The 19,699-nt window shown below is 45.7% G+C and overlaps 1 protein-coding gene across 1 annotated transcript in view; it reads right to left on the reverse strand.

Annotated features, from left to right (window-relative positions):
* Window positions 1-19,699, reverse strand: part of Thsd4 (thrombospondin type 1 domain containing 4) — a 176,484-nt gene that overhangs the window by 30,797 nt on the left and 125,988 nt on the right. Inside the window, exon 3 of the mRNA XM_051156574.1 lies at window positions 1,427-1,602. Within this exon, the coding sequence (XP_051012531.1) occupies window positions 1,427-1,602 (176 nt within the window). The remainder of the gene's footprint in view (window positions 1-1,426; window positions 1,603-19,699) is intronic.

The following is a 19,699-nucleotide window of genomic DNA, read 5'->3' on the forward strand; positions in this document are numbered from 1 at the left end:
ACAGAAAAGATGGGGCTGAGTACGGGACCCCTGAGGGACACAGCTGTGTGACTGCAGGTCCTTGCTGCCTCCTGTCACCCTCTCGGTTCCCCTTGCACCCATTCTGTTTTCCCTTCTGCCCTCCCGATGCTGCCACTGAAAGCCCGGTACTGTTTATGAGGTTCTTGTTGGTCACCTTTCCGAGACCACCCATGGGAGGCCGCTCCCAGGCAGAGCCTCCACCTCTGATACCATTCAAATTTACCCAGAGTCTACCAACCAAGGGGATGACTCACAGAAAACAACCCAAGTGAAGTAAAACAAGGTTTACTTTTGTAGCTTCTAACCTACAACCCCTCAAGAGGAACAGATGAGAACTGTGGGGCTGGAGATGGTACTTCTAAACAGCAAACACTGTTGGAGACCATCATGGGCTGGTAGGTATCTGTGTATTTACCTTAAGCTTTTGTTTCTCATCATCTTTTGGTTCCTCATCCTTTCGGGTTCCAGTAGCTTCATGTGTGTGCATGTGTGGAGGAGCTAAGCACCAGTGCTGTCTGAGACAGGGTCTCTCACTGGGGCCCAAGCCTCACCTGTTAGGCTAGGCTGGCCAGCCAGCGAGTCCCAGGGATCCTCCGAGTGTTTCTGGCTCCATAGTTTTGGGTGACATGTGTCACCAACACCCATCTTTTACATGGGTGTTGAGGCAGGAACTCGGGTTCTCATGCTTGCAAGACAGGCACTTTATAGACTGTACGCCTCAGGACCCATTAGTAGTTTTCTTTTTTTATTAAAAAAAGACCATTAAAAACAACTCTTGGGCAGTTGAATATTCTGGCTTCAGGTAAAGTTGTGTGTGTGTGTGTGTGTGTGTGTGAGTGAGTGTGTGAGAGAGAGAGGAGAGAGAGAGAGAGAGAGAGAGAGAGAGAGAGAGAGAGAGAGAGAGAGAGAGAGAGAAGCGGGGCACTTGTACTATAGCTAAAGCTGGGGTCGCTGGGAGTGTACCTTCTCCATTTGCCTTGATGGAATTGAGAAGGTTGAGCCCGCGGGCTGCTTTGCGCTTGGCACTTTCTTTCTTTTGCCATAAAAGAAAACATGCCAAATTAGCATTGGGAGGAAAGAGCCTGGAGGAGCTCCAGGGCTCATGAAACGGGATTTGTTTGCCTCTGATTCGGTTCAACAAGTAAAATTGGTTTTACTGGGTCCATAAACTCCGAGGGTAATAAGGCACCTGGTAGAGTTTATGGTTTCTGCGAGCCTCGAACATTCAGGGATAAGTATCAAAGACCAGTGCCAAGCACTGGAAGGAGCCCCTCCAACGGGCTTCACTCAAGTGATTTTTATCCAGCCCGGGCAAAGACATGTTGCTTCTTTGTTTAGTGTGTGTACCTTGGAAGCAATAGGTGCCCCAAAACCCAGAGGGTAACCCCAAAACGCCCAAACTCACATAGACATCCAGGATCTCATTAGTGGGACCTTCAGCCAAAAAAGACTCCCCAGCAGTGCTGGAGATTTCATTCGGTCGCTTGTAGGTGAACATCGTCCCTCCGCCCTCGTACTTCCCCGGGCGGTCGATCGCCCAGTTCCCGTTGATGATGGAGCGCCCAGAGCGACTTCGTAAGGCTGTGGAGACAGACGACATGGTTTCTCTGGTGAGCTCAGAGTGGGCACAAGAAAGCGATTTGAGTATCCAAGTCGTCACTCATCTAATGGCCCCCGGGTGTGCACAGAATTTGAGAGCAACCGTTCTTCCACGGGAACTTGAAAGAAAAGGATGGAGTGTCTGGGAGAAAAGGGTGTAAAACACAGGGGCCAAGACCGCAAGAGAAGAATGAGGCGTGGGGGAGGACATATATCATGTGTCACGACTGAGGTGGAGGGCTTGTACCCTCCAGCCTATGTACTGTTTTGTTGTTGTTGTTTTGTTTTGCCTTCAATATAATAAAGCGTAAATTTAAGAATTAGAAGATTTCACATAAAAAAGAGTTGAGAGTCCTGGCTTTTCCTGTAAAACAGGAAGTTATGTTAACATTGGCTCAACATCACCTCAGGACCACAGGCAGCAGGGGCTTAGGCACACTTTTTATAAGGGACTCACAAGCTCTGATCTGTCCCTCTCCCCACCATTTCTCGGCAGCCAGTGAGTCTCACTGGTGAATATAGATATTTTGTTACATTTATAGTGTTTGCCTTTCTCCTTGCAGGGTCACATTAATTCTGACTGCATGCTTTCCAACAGTGACCCAGCCTTGCTTTTAATTCTGACCTATGCTTGGCAACATTGGCAAAGCCAAGAGGGCCACACAATTTTCTGGTCTTTCTGGTCCTTTTTATTCTTTTTTTAAAAATTCCATTCCTGACTTCTCTGAGCTTTATTTTGGTTTTTTCCCCCATGCATATGTATGTGTGTTTCTGTGCATGTGTGTGTGCGCGTGTGTAAGCCTGGAGGTTGATGCCGGGAGCCCTCTTTAATTAGTCTCAATTGTATTCACTGAGGCAGGGTCTCTCAACTAACCCCAGGCCTTAGATGTGGCTAGTGTGGCTGGCTTTTCTGGGGCTCCCATCTCCACAGCCTGCCTCCACTCTGGTCCAGAATTTACCTGAGTTCTTTCACTCTAGACTCTCATCCTCATGGCCAAATGGAAAGTGCCTTATCTGCTGAGCCACCTCCACAGCCTCTTGTGGGCTTTTGAGCCTGTGGGCCATGTTGGGGACCTGTGTTCACATTGTCAGATGTAATCCTCACCAAGGTGCTAAGCAGCTGTTGCTAGCCTCACTTTCCAGACCCTGGTTGTTGTGGTTGGAACGTGAAGTGTCCATGAACAGTTGGACTCCAGATGGTGGCGCTGTTTGGGAAGGTTGTGGAACCTTTAGGAGGTGGAGCTTTCCTGGAGGAAGTAGGTCACTGGAGGGTGGGACTTGAGGGCTTGTAGATGAGCCCCACTTCCTGTTCATGCCGGTTGCTTTCTGATTACAGCTACAATGTAACCTGCTGCTGCCTCATGTTGCCACTGTGATTTCCCTGCCGCCACGAGGAAAAACACAAACAAAACCCTTTCTGCCTTAAGAAACGATACACTGCTCCAGGAACAGTGACTTAATTAAGTTCCTGAGGATTTGGGATCCTAGTAAGGGAGGGAGAGAAGGAGGGCAAGGAAGGTCTTGTAGTCAGGAAGGTTATGGATGGACGTCGGTAATGGGAATCCTTCAGCATTATCTGGCACCTTGAAACCCACATGACAGTGGTGGATTGAGATGTCCTCATTTTCACATATGCTGCCAAACTGCCTTCTGATATTTATGTTTGTACTCAAAGATTAGTGCTGCCCTCAGCTGTGCTAGAGAAACCTGTTTCAGCACTGGCCAGTCCTGCAGAGACTTACAGCAGGTTCGAGGGCTGTGAGTAAGTGTCTATTGAGTGCTCAGACCTAAGTGAGACCCTCTGCATCAAACCCCAAGGCTCAGGCTGTATCCTGGGGAGGGAGGCAGGAAGACTGTAAGAGCCAGTTGGTGGGGAGGATGCTGAGAAATGCTGTCTTCCAGACACCACGCGGCTACTGCACTCACGTACTCACTTCAGCTACGGTTACCTTGGGCAAGACTGAAGACAGCTAGCTCTCCAGCAGCCAGTGATAACTGGACTCAATACGTTGGCAACAACAGGAGGGAGACGTGAAGGGACATGCTGGGGACTGTCAGGGGAGTGCAAGGATGGGTATCATCAAGATACAGGATACACATAAGGTACTGTCCAAGAGTAAGTAAAAAGGTATTCTAAAAAACTAATACAGATGTTTAAAAAAAGAAAAAGACAAGTCCTTATTTTAAATGCCACAAACATAGCGGGTCTCCATCTCTCTGTGCCTTCACTTAACAGAATAAACCAACTTAACCTTTTAAAACTGCATTATGAAAAATTTAGCCATAAACAAAATTAGACAGGACAGTGTAACGCCACTCCGATTGTGCATTACCCAGATTCAATAAGGGTTGCAGTCACAGCCTATCCCATTGCACTCTGCAAACCCAAGATTTCATTAGTCTTAAGTATAAGGACGCTTTTGTTTTTAAAACCCATTTTCAGCAGTGTTTCTATAGACGGCTTTCCCAGAGACTAGGCCTTCAGAGCCAGAAGCTTCATGAAGGGACAGAAGAGTCTTGATACTTTGGCATTCCACACCCCTCCCACCCACCCTGTCACCCCCTGCCCCCTCTCCCACTGGAGCATGACAGGAATAGCAAAAACCAAAGTCAGAAACTAGGGAAGAGAAGATTTAGTGACTTAAAAAAAAAAGTATCCTCAGGGGCTAAGGATATAGATAGCTGGTTGATGGAGTGCCTGCATGTCACAAGAGACGCCCCAAGTTCTGGCCCTGGCACTGCCAAAATCTGGGTGTAGTAGCTCATGCCTGGGGTCCCAGCACTTGGGAGCAGAGGCAAGAGGGTCAGAATTTCAAAGTCATCCCTGGTCACCTGGTGAGTTCAAGGCCGGTATGGACTACCTGAGACTCTGTCTTAAGTGAGGAGCCTGGAGAGATAGCTCTGCAGTTAACAATACTTGCTGCTCTGGCAGAGGACCTGGGTTCAAGACCCAGCACACACAAGGTGGCACATAACTGACACATCCCCAGTTGCAATAGATGCGGTGCCCTCTTCTGGCCTCTGCAGGTACCAGTCTTACACATGGTGCACAGACATACATGCAGGCAAAACATCCATGCACACAAAATAAGAATGAATAAGCACATTTGGGGCTGGAGATGGCTCCGCAGTTAACAGGGCATGTCTGCTACTCTTCCTGGGTTTGTTGCCACTCACACCAGGTGGCTCATAACCACTTCTAACTTAGCTCCCTCTTCTGGTCTCTATGGCAACTCCCACACAAAGCTGATACGAAAACACAGTAAAAATAATATATTTTAAAAATTGATTTTCAATTTAAATATTCACTCTACATCCTGATCGCAGCCCCCTCCCTCCTCTCCACCTGGTCCCTCCCTTCTTCCCCCTTTCCCCTATTCCCCTCCCTTTCTCCTCAGAAAAGGAGAGCCCCCCCCCCCCCACCAACCCACCCTAGCACATTAAGTTTCATCAGGAGTGAGCTCATCCTTGTCCACTGAGGCCAGGCAAGGCATCACCACAGGGGGAAGTGCTCAAAAAGCAGGCAACAGAGTCCATGTCAATAAACAGCACCCGCTCAACTCACTGGGGGACCCACATGAAGACCAAACTGCCCATAGGTTACATCTGTGTAGGGGGCCTAGGTGCAGTCCATGCCTGCTCTTTGGTGCTTCCTTCTCTGTAAGCCCCCATGGGTCTAGGTTAGTTGACTCTGTCTTGTGGCATTCTTGTCCCCTCTGGGGTCCTTCTGTTCCTCCCCCAATATTCTTAAGACACAATACACACACACACACACACACACACACACACACACACACACACACACAGAGAAGAGAGAGAGAGAGAGAGAGAGAGAGAGAGAGAGAGAGAGAGAGCGCTCATTTTTCTGACCATCCTGATGAGGTCTCCTGGCTTCTGTTCTCAACAATCCATTGAAAGAAATTAAAGTCAATGTTGCTAAGTTTGCTCCTGGGTATCAAACAGCTCATCTTGACAGCATTTCCTCTACAGTGTTAGTTTCTCATCCTAAATGTCCCCTTCACCTCTAAATATCTCTCTCTCTCTCTCTCTCTCTCTCTCTCTCTCTCTCTCTCTCTCTCTGCATCTCTCTGTCTGTCTCTGTCTCTCTGTGTCTCTCTGTGTCTCTCTGTCTCTGTCTCTCTCTGTCTCTCTGTCTCTCTGTGTCTCTCTGTCTCTGTTTCTGTCTCTCTCTGTGACAGGTTTCTCTATGTAGCTCTAGATGTCCTGGAACTTGCTCTGTAGACTAGGCTAACCTTGAACTCAGAGATCTGCCTGCCTCTACCTCTGGAGTGCTGGGGTTAAGGCATAAGCAACCTCTAAATCTTCCTCATGCCTTAGATGCTCATTCCCCCAGGGAGTCTTCTGCCCAGTCCAGCCCATTTCTTCCTTCATGTGCCCTAAGAGATACAGAGCCTTTCTGCAAGGCTGTCATCCATCCATCTGTCCCTCACTAAGCTCCAAAAAGGGCCAACACACTGATGATTAGCCACAGTCCATCTCGAGGGCACAGCACACTGCTCACCACATAGATACTTGCTGAACACAGAATACTTGAGAGGAAAGAGAGAGAGAGAGAGAGGAGGAGATGACGGAGAGAGAGACGGAGAGAGAGAGGACGACGAGAGAGAGAGAGAGAGAGAGAGAGAGAGAGAGAGAGAGAGAGAGAGAGAGAGAGAGAAAAGACAGTCAGGGGAAAGAATAACAAACAGGTGACTCACAGGGAGCCAAGTTCAAGTATTCCACAAGCAAACTAAGTGTTGTTTTGGGCTAACATTGAAAAAATTCAATATTACCAATATTGTTAGGCACAAAGTGAGCAAGTACCCACAATGCAGCTGATGAGAGTGTGACTTGCTCTGCCACACTAGAGGGCAATTTAATCTCGTGCTAAAACCCATGTGTAGTTTGGCCCAAGAGTTCTAGTTCTGGAAAAGTACTTGCGCAATATATTTCTGCAAGTAGACAAATGTGTTTATAATGATCATGTTTCCTGAGTACACAAATGATGCCAACGTCTACCAGTGAAAGATTGCTTACATAAATTATTATGCTGATATCCGGACAATGGAAGCTTCGATGCCCCCAAGTGAATGGGAGGAATCTGGGTACAGGAGTGAACTCCATGATGCATTTAAAACACATGTTCATGTGTGATGTGTTGATGCATGCGTGTGCATGCATGTGCTTGTGTGTGCCATGGTGTACTTGTAGAGGTGAGAGAGCAACGTGGGTGTCAGTCCCCACCTTCTACTTTGTTTCAAATAGGAGCTCATCACTACTATATGCTATCTGGCCCATGAACGTCTAGGGATTTTTGTGTCACCACATCCCATCTTGCTGTAGGAACACTGGGATACAGGTATGTGCTGCCACACCTGGCTTTCATGTGGGTTCTGGGGATCATGCTTATGTGCCAAGCGTTGTTCACTGAGCCACGCTTCAGTCCAATGATTCTAACATAATATTTATAAAATAATCAAAACAGAAATGAAGACCTGTGTGAAGCTATTTGATTGAGTATGCTTTTCAATGAAACGATACATATGTGTGTGTGTGTATATATGTGCACATATACATATGTATGTATGCAAATGCACACAAACCTATTAATAACAGCAGTCGCACATCTGTCAGCACTTGGGACAGGAACAGGACACAGGTTGATGTGGGAGAAGGAAGACATTCGGTTTCCATTTTGCCTTTTTGAGACAGGGTTTCTCCATGTAGCCGTAGTTGGCCTGCTACTTGCCTTGAACTCACAGAGATCCTCCTGTCTCTCCACACCAAGTGGTGGGATTAAAGGCACCTGCCACCATGCCCAGTGCCTCATTTTAAGCTTTCATTATCACTTAAAATTCATTTTGCCATATACCTGTATATTCACTAAAGTGTGACTATTTAGAAAATTCAATACTTAGGACATAACACAAGCAGACATACCCCTGCAGTGTTTAGTACCCACCTCTTCTTTTTTTTTTTTAAATCAGCTTCTCCCTAAAATTTCATTTACAGCATCCAAAGCTCTGAACTTGGGGTAGTTTCTGGCTAATTTATTGCTAAGAACGGCAGTGTGAAGGAAGAGGCAATTCTCTGAAATCCTAGAAATCCATTCATGAAGCGACTGAAACACTCCACAGGAGGAAGCTGTGGCAGCTGCCCTGGGAGATAAGGCCCAGGGTTCTGGGGTCCTTTTACTATTAACCGCTGTTCCCACCTCATCCCCTCTGATGGTTTAGATGAAAAGAACCCGTGAGACTTTTAGCAATATGCATGATTCTAGTCAGCCCAGCTGGCTTGCGACACAGCCCCACCTGTTCACGCAGGGAACCAACAGCTGCAAATACATACGATGACCTTTAAACAGCTCCAGGCCTGGGCTCAGAAAAGGTACAGGTGGCTCAGATTCTTGCAGGAGGGTGTGGGCTCAGTGAAGACCAAACCCAGGCAGAGCCTATTGGATGGCAGCCTTGAACCTATTACTGTGAAAGAGTCCTCACTCTGCGTTATGCTGGGTTTATTCCAGGGTTAGAAGCTGGTAACGGGAGAGCTTTTGACCCAGTGCAGTGTACTAGCAGTGCCCACATCTGAGATCCATATAGAAATAGTTTATGCATAGAGGATCTGATATACATGCCCCTTGATTCCGTGTCCTGGCTCCCCTTCTCACCCCTCCCCCACTTGCTTTGAGGCAGAGACTCACTACATGCCTTAGGCTGGCTTGGATTGTGATCCTCCGGCCTCAGCTTCAATGCTGGGGTTACAGGCTTGCACTGCTGCACTGGTTTGCTCTTGTGTCTGTGTGTGTGTGTGTGTGTGTGTGTGTGTGTGTGTGTGTGTGTGTGTGTGTTTCTACCTTATGTTTAGAGGCAGAGTCTTTTGATGCCCTGGAGCTTGCAGGGCTGGAGGTCAGGCAGGATGGTCAGGGCTCTTCCTGCCTCTACCTCCTTAAGAATGGGATTACAACATGAGCCACTCTGCCTGGCTTTTTATGAGTGTCAAGGACCACAACCAGATCCTCACGCTTGTGGAACAAGTGCTTGCTTGGCTGAGCCCTTCCCCCTACCCCTGTCCCCACACTTTTGATGACCAGCATCGATGGTGACCAAACTACCTGTTCCCATAACAGAATTAGAAAGGTGGTTCCTAACAGGAAACACATTACTGTGGCCTAGACATTTGTTTCTTCCTTTGACAAGAGGAACCTTCGTCCACAATCCCAAGCTTCTTTTCCCCCAGTTTTTATTTTATTCATGTGTATAGGTATGTGTCTATGTGAGTATACACTATGTGCCTGAAGATGCCCAGGGAGGGAAAATGGGGTGATGAGTCCCCTGCAGATTCAGTTACAGGTATTTGTGAGCCGTCTGACACACATGGTCCCTGGAGCTGGAGTTATAGGTAGTACAGGCTGCCTGGTATGAGTGCTGGGGACCAAAGGCGAGTCCTCTAGAAGAGCAGCATGCACTGTTACTTGCTGAGCCATCTTTCCAACTTCTGAAGTTTAACATCTTTCTGAGAGGAGGGAACCTTAATTGACAAAAATGCCTCCGTAAGATTAGGCTGTAGGCAAGCCTGTAAGGCATTTTCTTAACAAGTGATGGATGTGGGAGGGTTCAGCCTATTGCGGTGGGACCACCCCTGCACTGGTGGCTGAACAAGCCATGAGGAACAAGCCAGTGAGCAGCACCCCTCTATGACCTCCGCTTATGTTCCTGCCTTGACTTCTTGTTGTGACTTCCTTCAGTGATTTAATGGTGACATGGAAGTGTAAGCAAAACAAGCCCTTTCTTCTTCAGGTTGCTTTTGATCATGATGTTTGTCAAAGCAACAGGAGCCCTAACCAAGGTAAGCTCCTCTGTTGTAAGCTCTACAAAAAACAAAAAGAAGGGGGAAAAAAAAAAAAAAAAAAAAAAAGAAGACCAGAGGGGGGGGGAAAAAAACCAACAAAAATAAAAATAAAGGGAAGCAAAAACTTCCTATGCTATTAGAGTGTAATATTGTTTTTAGCTACTGTTTTATAATTGCATAGTACAATTGGTTTTCATTGTATTCTTCTATAGTTTACTTTATGAATAATTTACTTTATGAAACTCAGCCCTAAGAAAGTATTCCACAGATTGTCAAGAAGTCATTATATCTTGATATCCCTACCTAGGATGTTTGATGTTTAGGACTGGGGAGGTGGCTTCGTGGGTAAAATGCTTGTCAGGCAAGCGTGGGAACAGGAGTTCAGATACCCAGGACCAGCATAAAAGCTGGCACAGTGGCACATATCTGAGGCCCAAGTTGTGGGTTGGGTTGAAGGGACAGAGGCAGGCAGATTCCTGGAGCTTCTTGGCCAGAAAAATCTAGCTACGAGTCCTATGAGAAATCCTCTTTCAAACAGTAAGCAGGAACAATTAGGATAGCCACTGACAACCTCTAGCCTACACACAGACAGGCAGGCACGCACGCACGCACGCACGCACACACACACACACACACACACACACACACACACACACACACACACACACGGACACACGGACACACGGACACATGAGCATACCACATACACACAAATTTAAAAAAAGAATCCTAATGTTAAAACCATGCCCCTCTCCTCAGGAATAAATTGGCTGACACTCACAAAGGTGAGCACACATTCTGTTAGCAGAACAATAGCCAGACACATCTTCTGAACAGACCAGGCCCAGTGAGACAAAATGTCCAAATAAATGACGGCTCCTGTTAAACAGACGCTCACACCTGCCAAGCCCTCTTCTGTCCAGGGTTACTTTGGTGTTCTGCATTTGGCCAGACTCGAACCTGTGTGTTCTGCAACGTGGCACATCGCGCTTGGAATGGAAGTCAGAGGGTCTCTGAGGAAGAGGGCTGGGAAGCCTTTGGGCACTCCATGATCACAGGTTGTGGGGGCTCAAGTAAGGGGAAACGCCATGGCTTTGTTCTTACTTCATTGCTACACCGTAGCTAAGTATGGCTAATTACCATTCTTTAAAGGATCAACGTTTGATCCATTCTGATTCCAAATTTCCCTAGAATCCTTAATGACTTGAGAGTGTCTGTGTGTTGTTCAGTCTGTAATGCAGGAGATGGAACTAGGCTACGGCTTAAGTCATAAAAAGAAGCCAGGCAAAGAAGCAGTAAAAAGCAGTAAAGAAAAGGTAAAACCTCGGACTTTGGGAGTCGCAAGTCTCCTGGTGCCAATACAACGAAGAAAAAGGAGGGTCTCATTTCCATGGAGCACAAAGGATCTTGGGTAGCGGTGACATTTGAGCATGGATCTGAAGCAAGAGGGTTGACTGGTTCTTCAGACAGAGCAGAAGAAAGGGTATTTGGGTCAGGATGGGTGGAAGTGGATTGGGGGGGGGGTGTCTTCGACTGGATTTCTACTGCTGTGAGAAGACACCATGACCAAAAACAACTTGGGAAGGAAAGGGTTTACTTCAGCTTACAGTTCTATGTCACAGTCCGTCACTAAGGAAGTCAGGGCAGGAAGCCAAGCAGGGCAGAAACCTTAAGGCAGGAGCTGATACAGAGGTCATGGAGGGCTGCTGCTCACTGGCTTGTTCCTCATAGTGTGCTTAGCCTGCTTTCTTATAGCACCCAAGACTACCATCCCAGAAGTGGTACTGCCCAGTGGTCTGGGGTCTCCCACATCAATCATCCATCTAGAATGTACACCACGGACTTGCCTTCAGGTTAATACGGTAGGGGCATCTCAACTGTAGTTCCCCTTTTAGAAACATTAGCTTGTGTCAGTTTGAAATGAAACTTGCCAGCACAGAGGCATGGTGGGCTGTTGTGGTTTAAGCAGGAATCAAGGATGTAGTGTGAGACTTTCCTGAGACTGGAAAAGAAGACTCTAGGGAGACTGAGGACTTTGGGCAGTGGGGAGTCCTGAGAGGCCCCAGAGGAGATGTAGGCTGGGGAGTCCACCCTGGCTACACTGTAGGAAGGCAGACACATATAAAGTACAAAAGTCCTTTCCCATTTAAAGCATTTTGGGCATCTAGTGTTTCTCCCCTACTCTCAGGACCCAGATCAATACAAGTCCTGCCCTTTAGGCCGAGCTGTTCATTTTCCACACATACCCACCAAACAGAAGGGATTCTGGGAAGGTTACTCCAACAACAGGTCTTATAGAAACTCAGCTCCAGTGATAAATCTCCCTCTGGCAAGGCCACTTCCTGATGCCCACCTTTAAGAAACATTGTCCCATATTACACGGGTTCAAATTCTGGCAACCGTCCCTGGCCCTTGTCTTTCTTCCTCCCTGGTCAGGCACTTTACTACCATCTGCTGAATCTCCTGTCATGTTGGACTCCTTCTCCTTCCGCTCTTTCCCAGTTACCTCACACATTCGGGGTCTCTTGGCCTTACATGCACACCACAGCAGAAGTCTGACTATGGGTCTCTTCACGTGCTTCCTAAGGTCAGTCTTCTCCCAGTGCCATTGCTCCTTGCCTGTCTTCTGCCACAAGACTCATTTGTCTCAATTATATGGCCCCTTCTCCTCGATTAATGGTCAGGGTCTTGTGTGATTTGACCTGTAAACCGCTCACACAGCTCCCTCATTGTCAGTCTCTTCTCAGGGCAAGAGTGCTGGCTTGTTTAGTATTTCAACCAAAGTCACTGAGCCGATCCTGTTGAATGACATCAGCACCTCTCCGGGGTCAAGGTCAAGTGGTGGCCATTTAACAACAATGTCAATACCTCTCTGTGGGCCTGACACCAGCACACAAGCTTGTCAGACGCATAGATCACTAGACAGCAACACACACACACACACACACACACACACACACACACACACACACACACACACACAAAGCTCCCATTCCAAGTACATGTGTTAATTAGCGTACACATATGGAAAAATAACTATACTAATCCCATATTTATTCTAAGCCGTTTTTTCCAAAGGCCACTCAATACTGGCGATTTGAGTACATTTTTTTAAATTACAAAAATGGGTGACTAACAATAGATAGTTGAAGTCTATGCTTGAAATCCAATGGCTCACCTACGCCAGCCAGCAAGTGTTGATTTAATCAGTGTTCTATTGCTGTGAAGAGACACCATGACCATCACAACTCCTATGAAGGAAAGCATTGAACTGAGGCTTGCTTACAGTTTCAGAGGCTTAGGAGGGGACACAGCGGTGTTCAGGCGGACATGGTAGTTGAGAGTTCTACATCTAAATCCTGTGGAAGGACACTAGGACTGGCTTGGGCTTTTGAAACCTCAAAGCCCCACCCCTAGTGACACACTCTCTCCAACAAAACCACACCTCCTAATCCCCTTTAAATAGTGTCACTCCCTAAGCATTCAAATATCTGAGCCTGTGGGGGCCATTCTCGCTCTAACCACCACAGGTGGGGACCGTGTTTTTAGCAATAAGCACATGAGAACTAACTACATCCACACCAGAAAGATCCCACATAAGGTTTTAGTACATGTGGGGTTGTAGTGGGACATCCTTGAGCTGCAGTCTTGCTCATAGGTAAACAGTAACTTTCCGAGGCTCCTGGGCGCTTACTGCAGCATTCTGCTCGGTGCTAGTGGAGTGGGTTTACCTCTAGTCTACTTGGGAACTCAGAATAAACTCAGGGCTAACATGATGGCTTAGTGGGCACTCGCTGGGCAAGCCTGGTGACTTGGGTTCAATTTCTGAAATCCACGTAAATCTGGAAGGAAAGAACTGATTCCGCAAAGTTGTCTTCTGACTTCCACACATGTGCACATGCACCTCTTCTCAGTAATAATAAAAATAACACTTTTATACAGTTCATAACACTAAGTAGTTTAAAATGTTTTACTGGAATTTGAATCATGTTAAAAATAAGAAAAGCAGTATGGTAGATTCGCACATTTCCATTGTTAAGCTTAAGAATTCCCAGCACGCACCCATTCTTGCTTCCTGTGGGTCTCTCTAGCTGCTTCCCAGACCTTTTACTTCCTGATATGTGCACGTGTGTGTGTGTGTCCCAGCATGCACCCATTCTTGTTTCCTGTGGACCTCTCTAGCTGCTTCCCAGACCTTTTACTTCCTGATATGTGGATGTGCATGTGTGTGCGTGTGTGCATGTGTGTGCGTGCATGCGTGTGTGTGCATGCGTGCGTATGTGTGTGTGCGTGTGTGTATGTGCCTGCGTGTGTATGTGTGTGTGTGTGTGTGTGTGTGTGTGTGTGTGTGTGGCTTCTGGTCCTTGTCTCCCATCTTGTCTGAAACAGGCTCTCTTGTTCACCGCTGTGCATGCTGGGCTTTCTGGCTGCCCTTGAGCTTCCTGGGAGTCGCATGTCTGTCCTTCCCATCTCCCTGGAGGAGTGCTGGGATTACAGATGCACTCATGATCACGTCCAGTTTTAAAAAGAACATTTATTATTATTATTATTATTATTATTATTATTATTATTATTATTATTATTATTATTATTATTATTATTATTATTATTATTATTATTATTATTCTCCATGTGAGAAGTGCTGGCGACCAAGGAGGATAGAGGTGTCAGGTCCCTCGGGAGCTGGAGTTACAGTGGGTGGTGAAGTCGCCCCACATGGGTGCTGAGCCCTGAACTTGGATCCTTTGCAAGTGCAGTATATGCTCTTAACTGCTAAGCGGTCTCCCCCAGCCTCACGTCCAACTATTTTTTTTGTGTGTGTGGTTGTTATTTTGTTTTTAGATACAGGATTTCTCTATGTAGCCTTGGCTGTCCTGGACTTACTTTGTAGACCAGGCTGGCCTCGAGCTCACAGGGATCCACCTGCCTCTGCCTCCCTGAATGGTGGGATCACAGGTGTGCACCACTGTGCCCAGCTCATGTCCAGCTTTTTAATGTAGGTCTGTGGATCAGAGCTCAGGGCCTTTTGCTTGGGTGGCAAGTGTTTTACTCACTGAGCCATCTCCATAGCCCTGTTTCATTTTTCCCCCTACATCTCACTCTCTGTTTAACAATAAAATAAAGAAATATGATGAGGGATGCATAAGCAAGTGTATAGATCAGTTTCTCACAGACTCTGAAATATTGCCAAATACCAATCTTTCTAGGATTCATATCTAATTTGTCTACAAAGCCTGGCAGTGATTAGCCCCACAGAAGCATCAGAGCTTTCCTTTGATATAAGATCTCCAGTCGTTTCCTAATTATCAGTGAAGACTGCTGAGATGGCCCCTTTCCAGCCTGGCAGAAACTGGAATAAATTTATCCGAGGTAGTGGCAGGGCGGAGACTGAATATCTAAATTCTATTTTGATCTCCAAATTGGTTCTGAAGGCCACGGTACCAGGTTGGGTCTTCCCTGATGACACCCTGGTTGTTGAAGTCAGGGGAATGGCCTATAAATTATCATAACACTGAAGCCTTACACTATCCTAACAAACAGACCCATCTGGGCAAGATGAAGCATATTTGAGTATGCTACTATGAGACAGGAGACTCTTGGGGAGGGTCTAAGCCCGATTCTTTATTTTTTCAGAACCGCAAGAGGTGAGAGATGCTGAAAGGAACAATGGGAACATGGTGGGGGACAGAGGGCCACGTGCCCTCAATCTAGCAATCACCTGTGGGGGGACTACAGGGGACATGAAGACAAGTTAAGAGCAGCAAGAAGAACCAAGCAATCCAGAAGGGCAGAGCCCAAGAGGCAAGGCGTAGCCCATGCACAGCCCCAGAACAAAGAAGAAATATTTAACGTTTGGCAAGGAGACCCCGTGGGCTGTCCTCCCCTGCACAGGGCGCGGAGTAGACACGGGTCTCTAGAGATTACACTGACAGGTTCTTGGATTAAGACTCGTCCAGCTTTTGTTCGCTCCAGTTACCTAAATCTCATTAAACCAAGCCTGCCAGTTGCCTTGGCGCCAGCCCGAGTTGCCTCCTCCCTGGCTGCAGCGTTAAGGACGAGCAGAGCTTAGGCCGACTCAACAGTTACCTTGGCTTTCATAGATATATGGATTCTATGTTTTACAGTTGTATGGTCTCAGTTCCCTTATGTTTCCATAAACTAGTAAAATCCTTTCCAGCCCTTTCCGGGGCCACTGCCCATCTGCTCTCTATACATTCTCTGTTTACCTGATGGTAATGCTTTATGCTCACCTTCCAGCCTATTTACTGGTGGTTTCTTTTTCTTTCTGCCAGGACTTCTAGTACAGAGTGAACCGAGGTGCTGTGCTGCTCGCTCCTGATGGACCGGGGATTTTACTTTGAGCACTAGCTGTCCTTTCCACGCTTGTTTTGTAGATCTTTTTAAAAACAGTTGTGGGAATTCCTTCCCATTTATAGTTCACCTTTGTTCTTTTTACCAGGAAAGCATGGTGGTGTGCGTGTGCGTGTGCGTGTGTGTGTGTGTGTGTGTGTGTGTGCACATGCACACATGCACAAGAGTATGCATAGTGCATGTGTGGAGATTAGAGGACAACTCATAAGAGTTAGATCTCTCCTTTTTCCATGTAGGTTCTGGGGATTTGAACTCAGATTTGAAATTGTTAGCAATTCCCCTCTGAGTCTTCTTGACTCTTAGGTAACTGAATTTTGAAGTTGACACATAAACATTGTATATGTTTATGGCATACTATGTAATGTTTCAACACACATATACATTGTATAATGATCAAATCAGGGTAAGGTATCCATTTAAATGCTTTTCTTTGTTCTGGGACATACTACATTATTACCTGAAATCAACAGATAATATGCAGCAGACTCCCTGAAACCCTTTCTTCCACATAACTAACTGTAACTTGGTACCCAAAGACCAACAGTCTACCATTCATCGGGGGAATACATTTTCACTGTTGAACTAGACTTGCATTTCTAGAAGAAATCTTGTTGGATTGTGACGAATTGGCCTCTGATATAGTCTATCCTCTAATATCTTAAAGATACTTTTCTTTCTAGTTTTTACACCTGTGTTGACAAGGATTACTTCTGTCTTTTTTCTCTTTTCTTATAGTATTGTATCTGGATTTGGTGTCAGGGTAATGGGGAACTGTAAAGAGTGTTGGAAAGTATTTATTTGTCTTTGGTTTTCTGGGAAGATTAGTCTCATTGTTTTTTCTCCCATAGATATATAGTAGGGTTAGTTAGTGCAACCTCGTGGCCTCGTCTATGCTGTAAGGGTTTAGACTTCAGAGTTAAAAATGTAAAGCATATATAGGACTATTCACACTATCTATCTCTTTGGATGAGTTTTGGTAGTCTGTCTTGTTCTAGAAATGAACTTCATCGAAGGTGTTGACTTTGTAGACATAAAGTAGTTCACATTTTCCCATTTTCTTCCCCAAAATCTTCAGAATCTGCGGTGATAATTCTTTTTTCAATCTCCAATCTTAGTATTCTGTGACTTATCAATTTTATTTTGCTTTATTTAAAAATTATTTATTTGATGTTGTTTATGTGTGTGGTGCTTTGAATGAGACATATATTCATACGCATGCACCCACCCACACCCACACATTCAGCTTGTATTAGTTACTTTTCTGCTGCTATGATTAAACGTTGTGACTTAAGGAAGAGAGCACATTTAACATTAACATGTAATTTTAAGATGCTCTCATCATTGCCCAAAGAAGTCTCATAGTCATCATTAATAATCTATATTTGCCTCTCCACCCCTTGGTAACTGCTAGTCTATTCTATAGGTATTTCTTGTAAACAACTGTGTGGCTTTTGGCCATTGGCTTCTTTCATGTTTTCAAGGGTTGCCTACATTGTATTATACATCAATTAGTACTTCAGCACTTACATTTTGTGTGTGTGTGTGTGTGTGTTAGAGAGAGAGAGAGAGAGAGAGAGAGAGAGAGAGAGAGAGAGAGAGAGAGAGAGAGGCAGAGGCAGAGAGAGACAGAGAGAACAATTTGTGGGAGTTGGTTGTTTCCTTCCACCATGTTGGGCCTGGGGATTGAACTCAGATCACCGGGCTTGGAGGCAAGTACCTTAGCCATTGAGTGCTCTTGCCTCCTGGTGACTTCATTTGTAACTGGCTGATTATGTAGTAGTTTGTTGTTCAACTCTATGTACTTGGGAAGCTTCCAGTTTCCTGTTACTGATTTTCACTTAAAGTCTGTTGTTTGGGGGAAAAAAACCCCTACTTACATGGTTGTAATTATAGTAAATTTGTTAAAGTCCGCTATAGAGCCTAGGACATGGTTTCTCATGGTGGCTGCTTCATGGGCACTCGAAATGAACATGCTTTCTCCTACTGTTGGCTGGAATGGGTCAGTATAGCCAGTTATTTTGTCAGTTGCCTTGAGGGGATTCTAAAGCCTTTGAGTACACTTGTGGGCAGTTCTGTTTCTCCATTCAGTTCACTCAGTTTTGCTCCCTCAACCCCACCTCTAAGACATTGTCTTAACCCTTAGTCCTAGCTTGAAACTCACTAGGCAAACCAGGCTGGTTGGATTTGAACTCACAGAGATCTATCCTCCTCTACGTCCTGGGTGCTGGGATTAATGGTATGCACCACCATGCCTAGCTGCCCTTTAACTTTTAATCTGTGTGTATCATTATATCTAGAGTGGGTTTCTTGTAGGCAGCGCATTATTGGGCTTTCCTGTTCAGTCTGTTCTGATGATATGGCTCTTTATCTGGAGATGCTAGACAAAGTATATTGATGATAATTACTAGTCAGCTATAAGTCTATTAATTATTAGTGCTTTTATCTCTTCTGCTTTACATTTCCCTGTCCTCTCCTCTCCTTCCCTCTTTGGGATATGAATTTTTAAAAAATATTCTATATAATTTACTTCCTAGATTTTTGGTTGTAACTTTTTGTACTATTACCTGGAGATTATGACACTCAAACCTAATTTGTCACAGTCTACTTGGAGTTTATATTTACTACTGCTGGCAAAATATGTCTCAAAGACAATAGTGAGGGGAGCAGCTCAGGTAAATATGACCTAAGGATGCTCTCTCAGAACCCATGTCAAAAGGAAAAGATTGCCAGGTACGGTGGTATGTACCTATAACCTCAGTACTAGGATGCCAGAGATAGGTGGATACCAGAGTTCACTGGCCAGTCAGCCTAGCCATCCGAATGGTTTCCAGGTCAACAAGTGACCCTGTCTTAAAAACCAAACCAAACCAAACCAACAAACAAAAAACAAAACCAAGGCAAACAGCACCAGAGGAATGGCAGTTAAATCTGTTCTCCATATACAGTCATACATACATACACACTTTCCCACATACATGTGCACAGACACACACACACACACACACACACACACACACACACACACACACACACACTCAGACCCCAGCTGAGGTAAATCTATGCATGTGAAGGATGGGGAAATCCCTGTCTCTTCTCTTTGTTTTTGTTGTGAACCTAAAACTGTGGTCAACAGTCTTAAAAATATGAAACCAAAGCATGGGTTTAAGTACATAGGTCTCTTCTCTTATTTTACATTATGCTTGCCATATATATTACATATATGTGCATTAAAATCCTCCCAATGTTATACTTTCTGCTTTCAATAGCCAGACATGTTTCATAGAACTTTAGCAGATATGGCCTGGGCTCTTAAAGGACCCTATAAACGAGGTAAAACAGCATAGAACATTCCATTTCCTGTTTGTGTGTGTGTTGAGACACTCACATAGATTCTCACACTAAAGCTCAGGCGGGCTTTGAACTCACAGCCTCCTGCCTCAGCTTCCTGAGTGCTGGCTTTACAGAAACGCAATCCGTTGCCTGACAAGGATCTCCTTTTGGAGAGTGACCCTTTTAGTGATTTGTTTGTGTTTACACAAGAGGCTAGGAGCAGAACCAAGAGTCAGCCTTATCATGTCTTTGCGTCTGATTCTATCCTTCCACACTAGGCTGTGCTCTGTTTATTACGTGTAAGCCTCGGCTTTGGCGTAGAGTCCATGCGACATAGATGGTTGTAAGACACATGGTGTAAACTACACTACCAGGGAGACCGCTTGGGGTAGCACAATCCAGGGGAACACTCAGGCAGTGAATTGAAACCGTAGAGATCTTCAAGCCTTGCAGCGTTCTTTCTGCGGCACACGGCGAGCCAGAACGGGCAGCGCTCAGTCTACATGTGGTGTCTGCGGCAGAGATTGAC

The sequence above is a fragment of the Acomys russatus genome, chromosome 14 (assembly GCF_903995435.1).
Source record: "Acomys russatus chromosome 14, mAcoRus1.1, whole genome shotgun sequence".
NCBI lineage: Eukaryota > Metazoa > Chordata > Mammalia > Rodentia > Muridae > Acomys > Acomys russatus.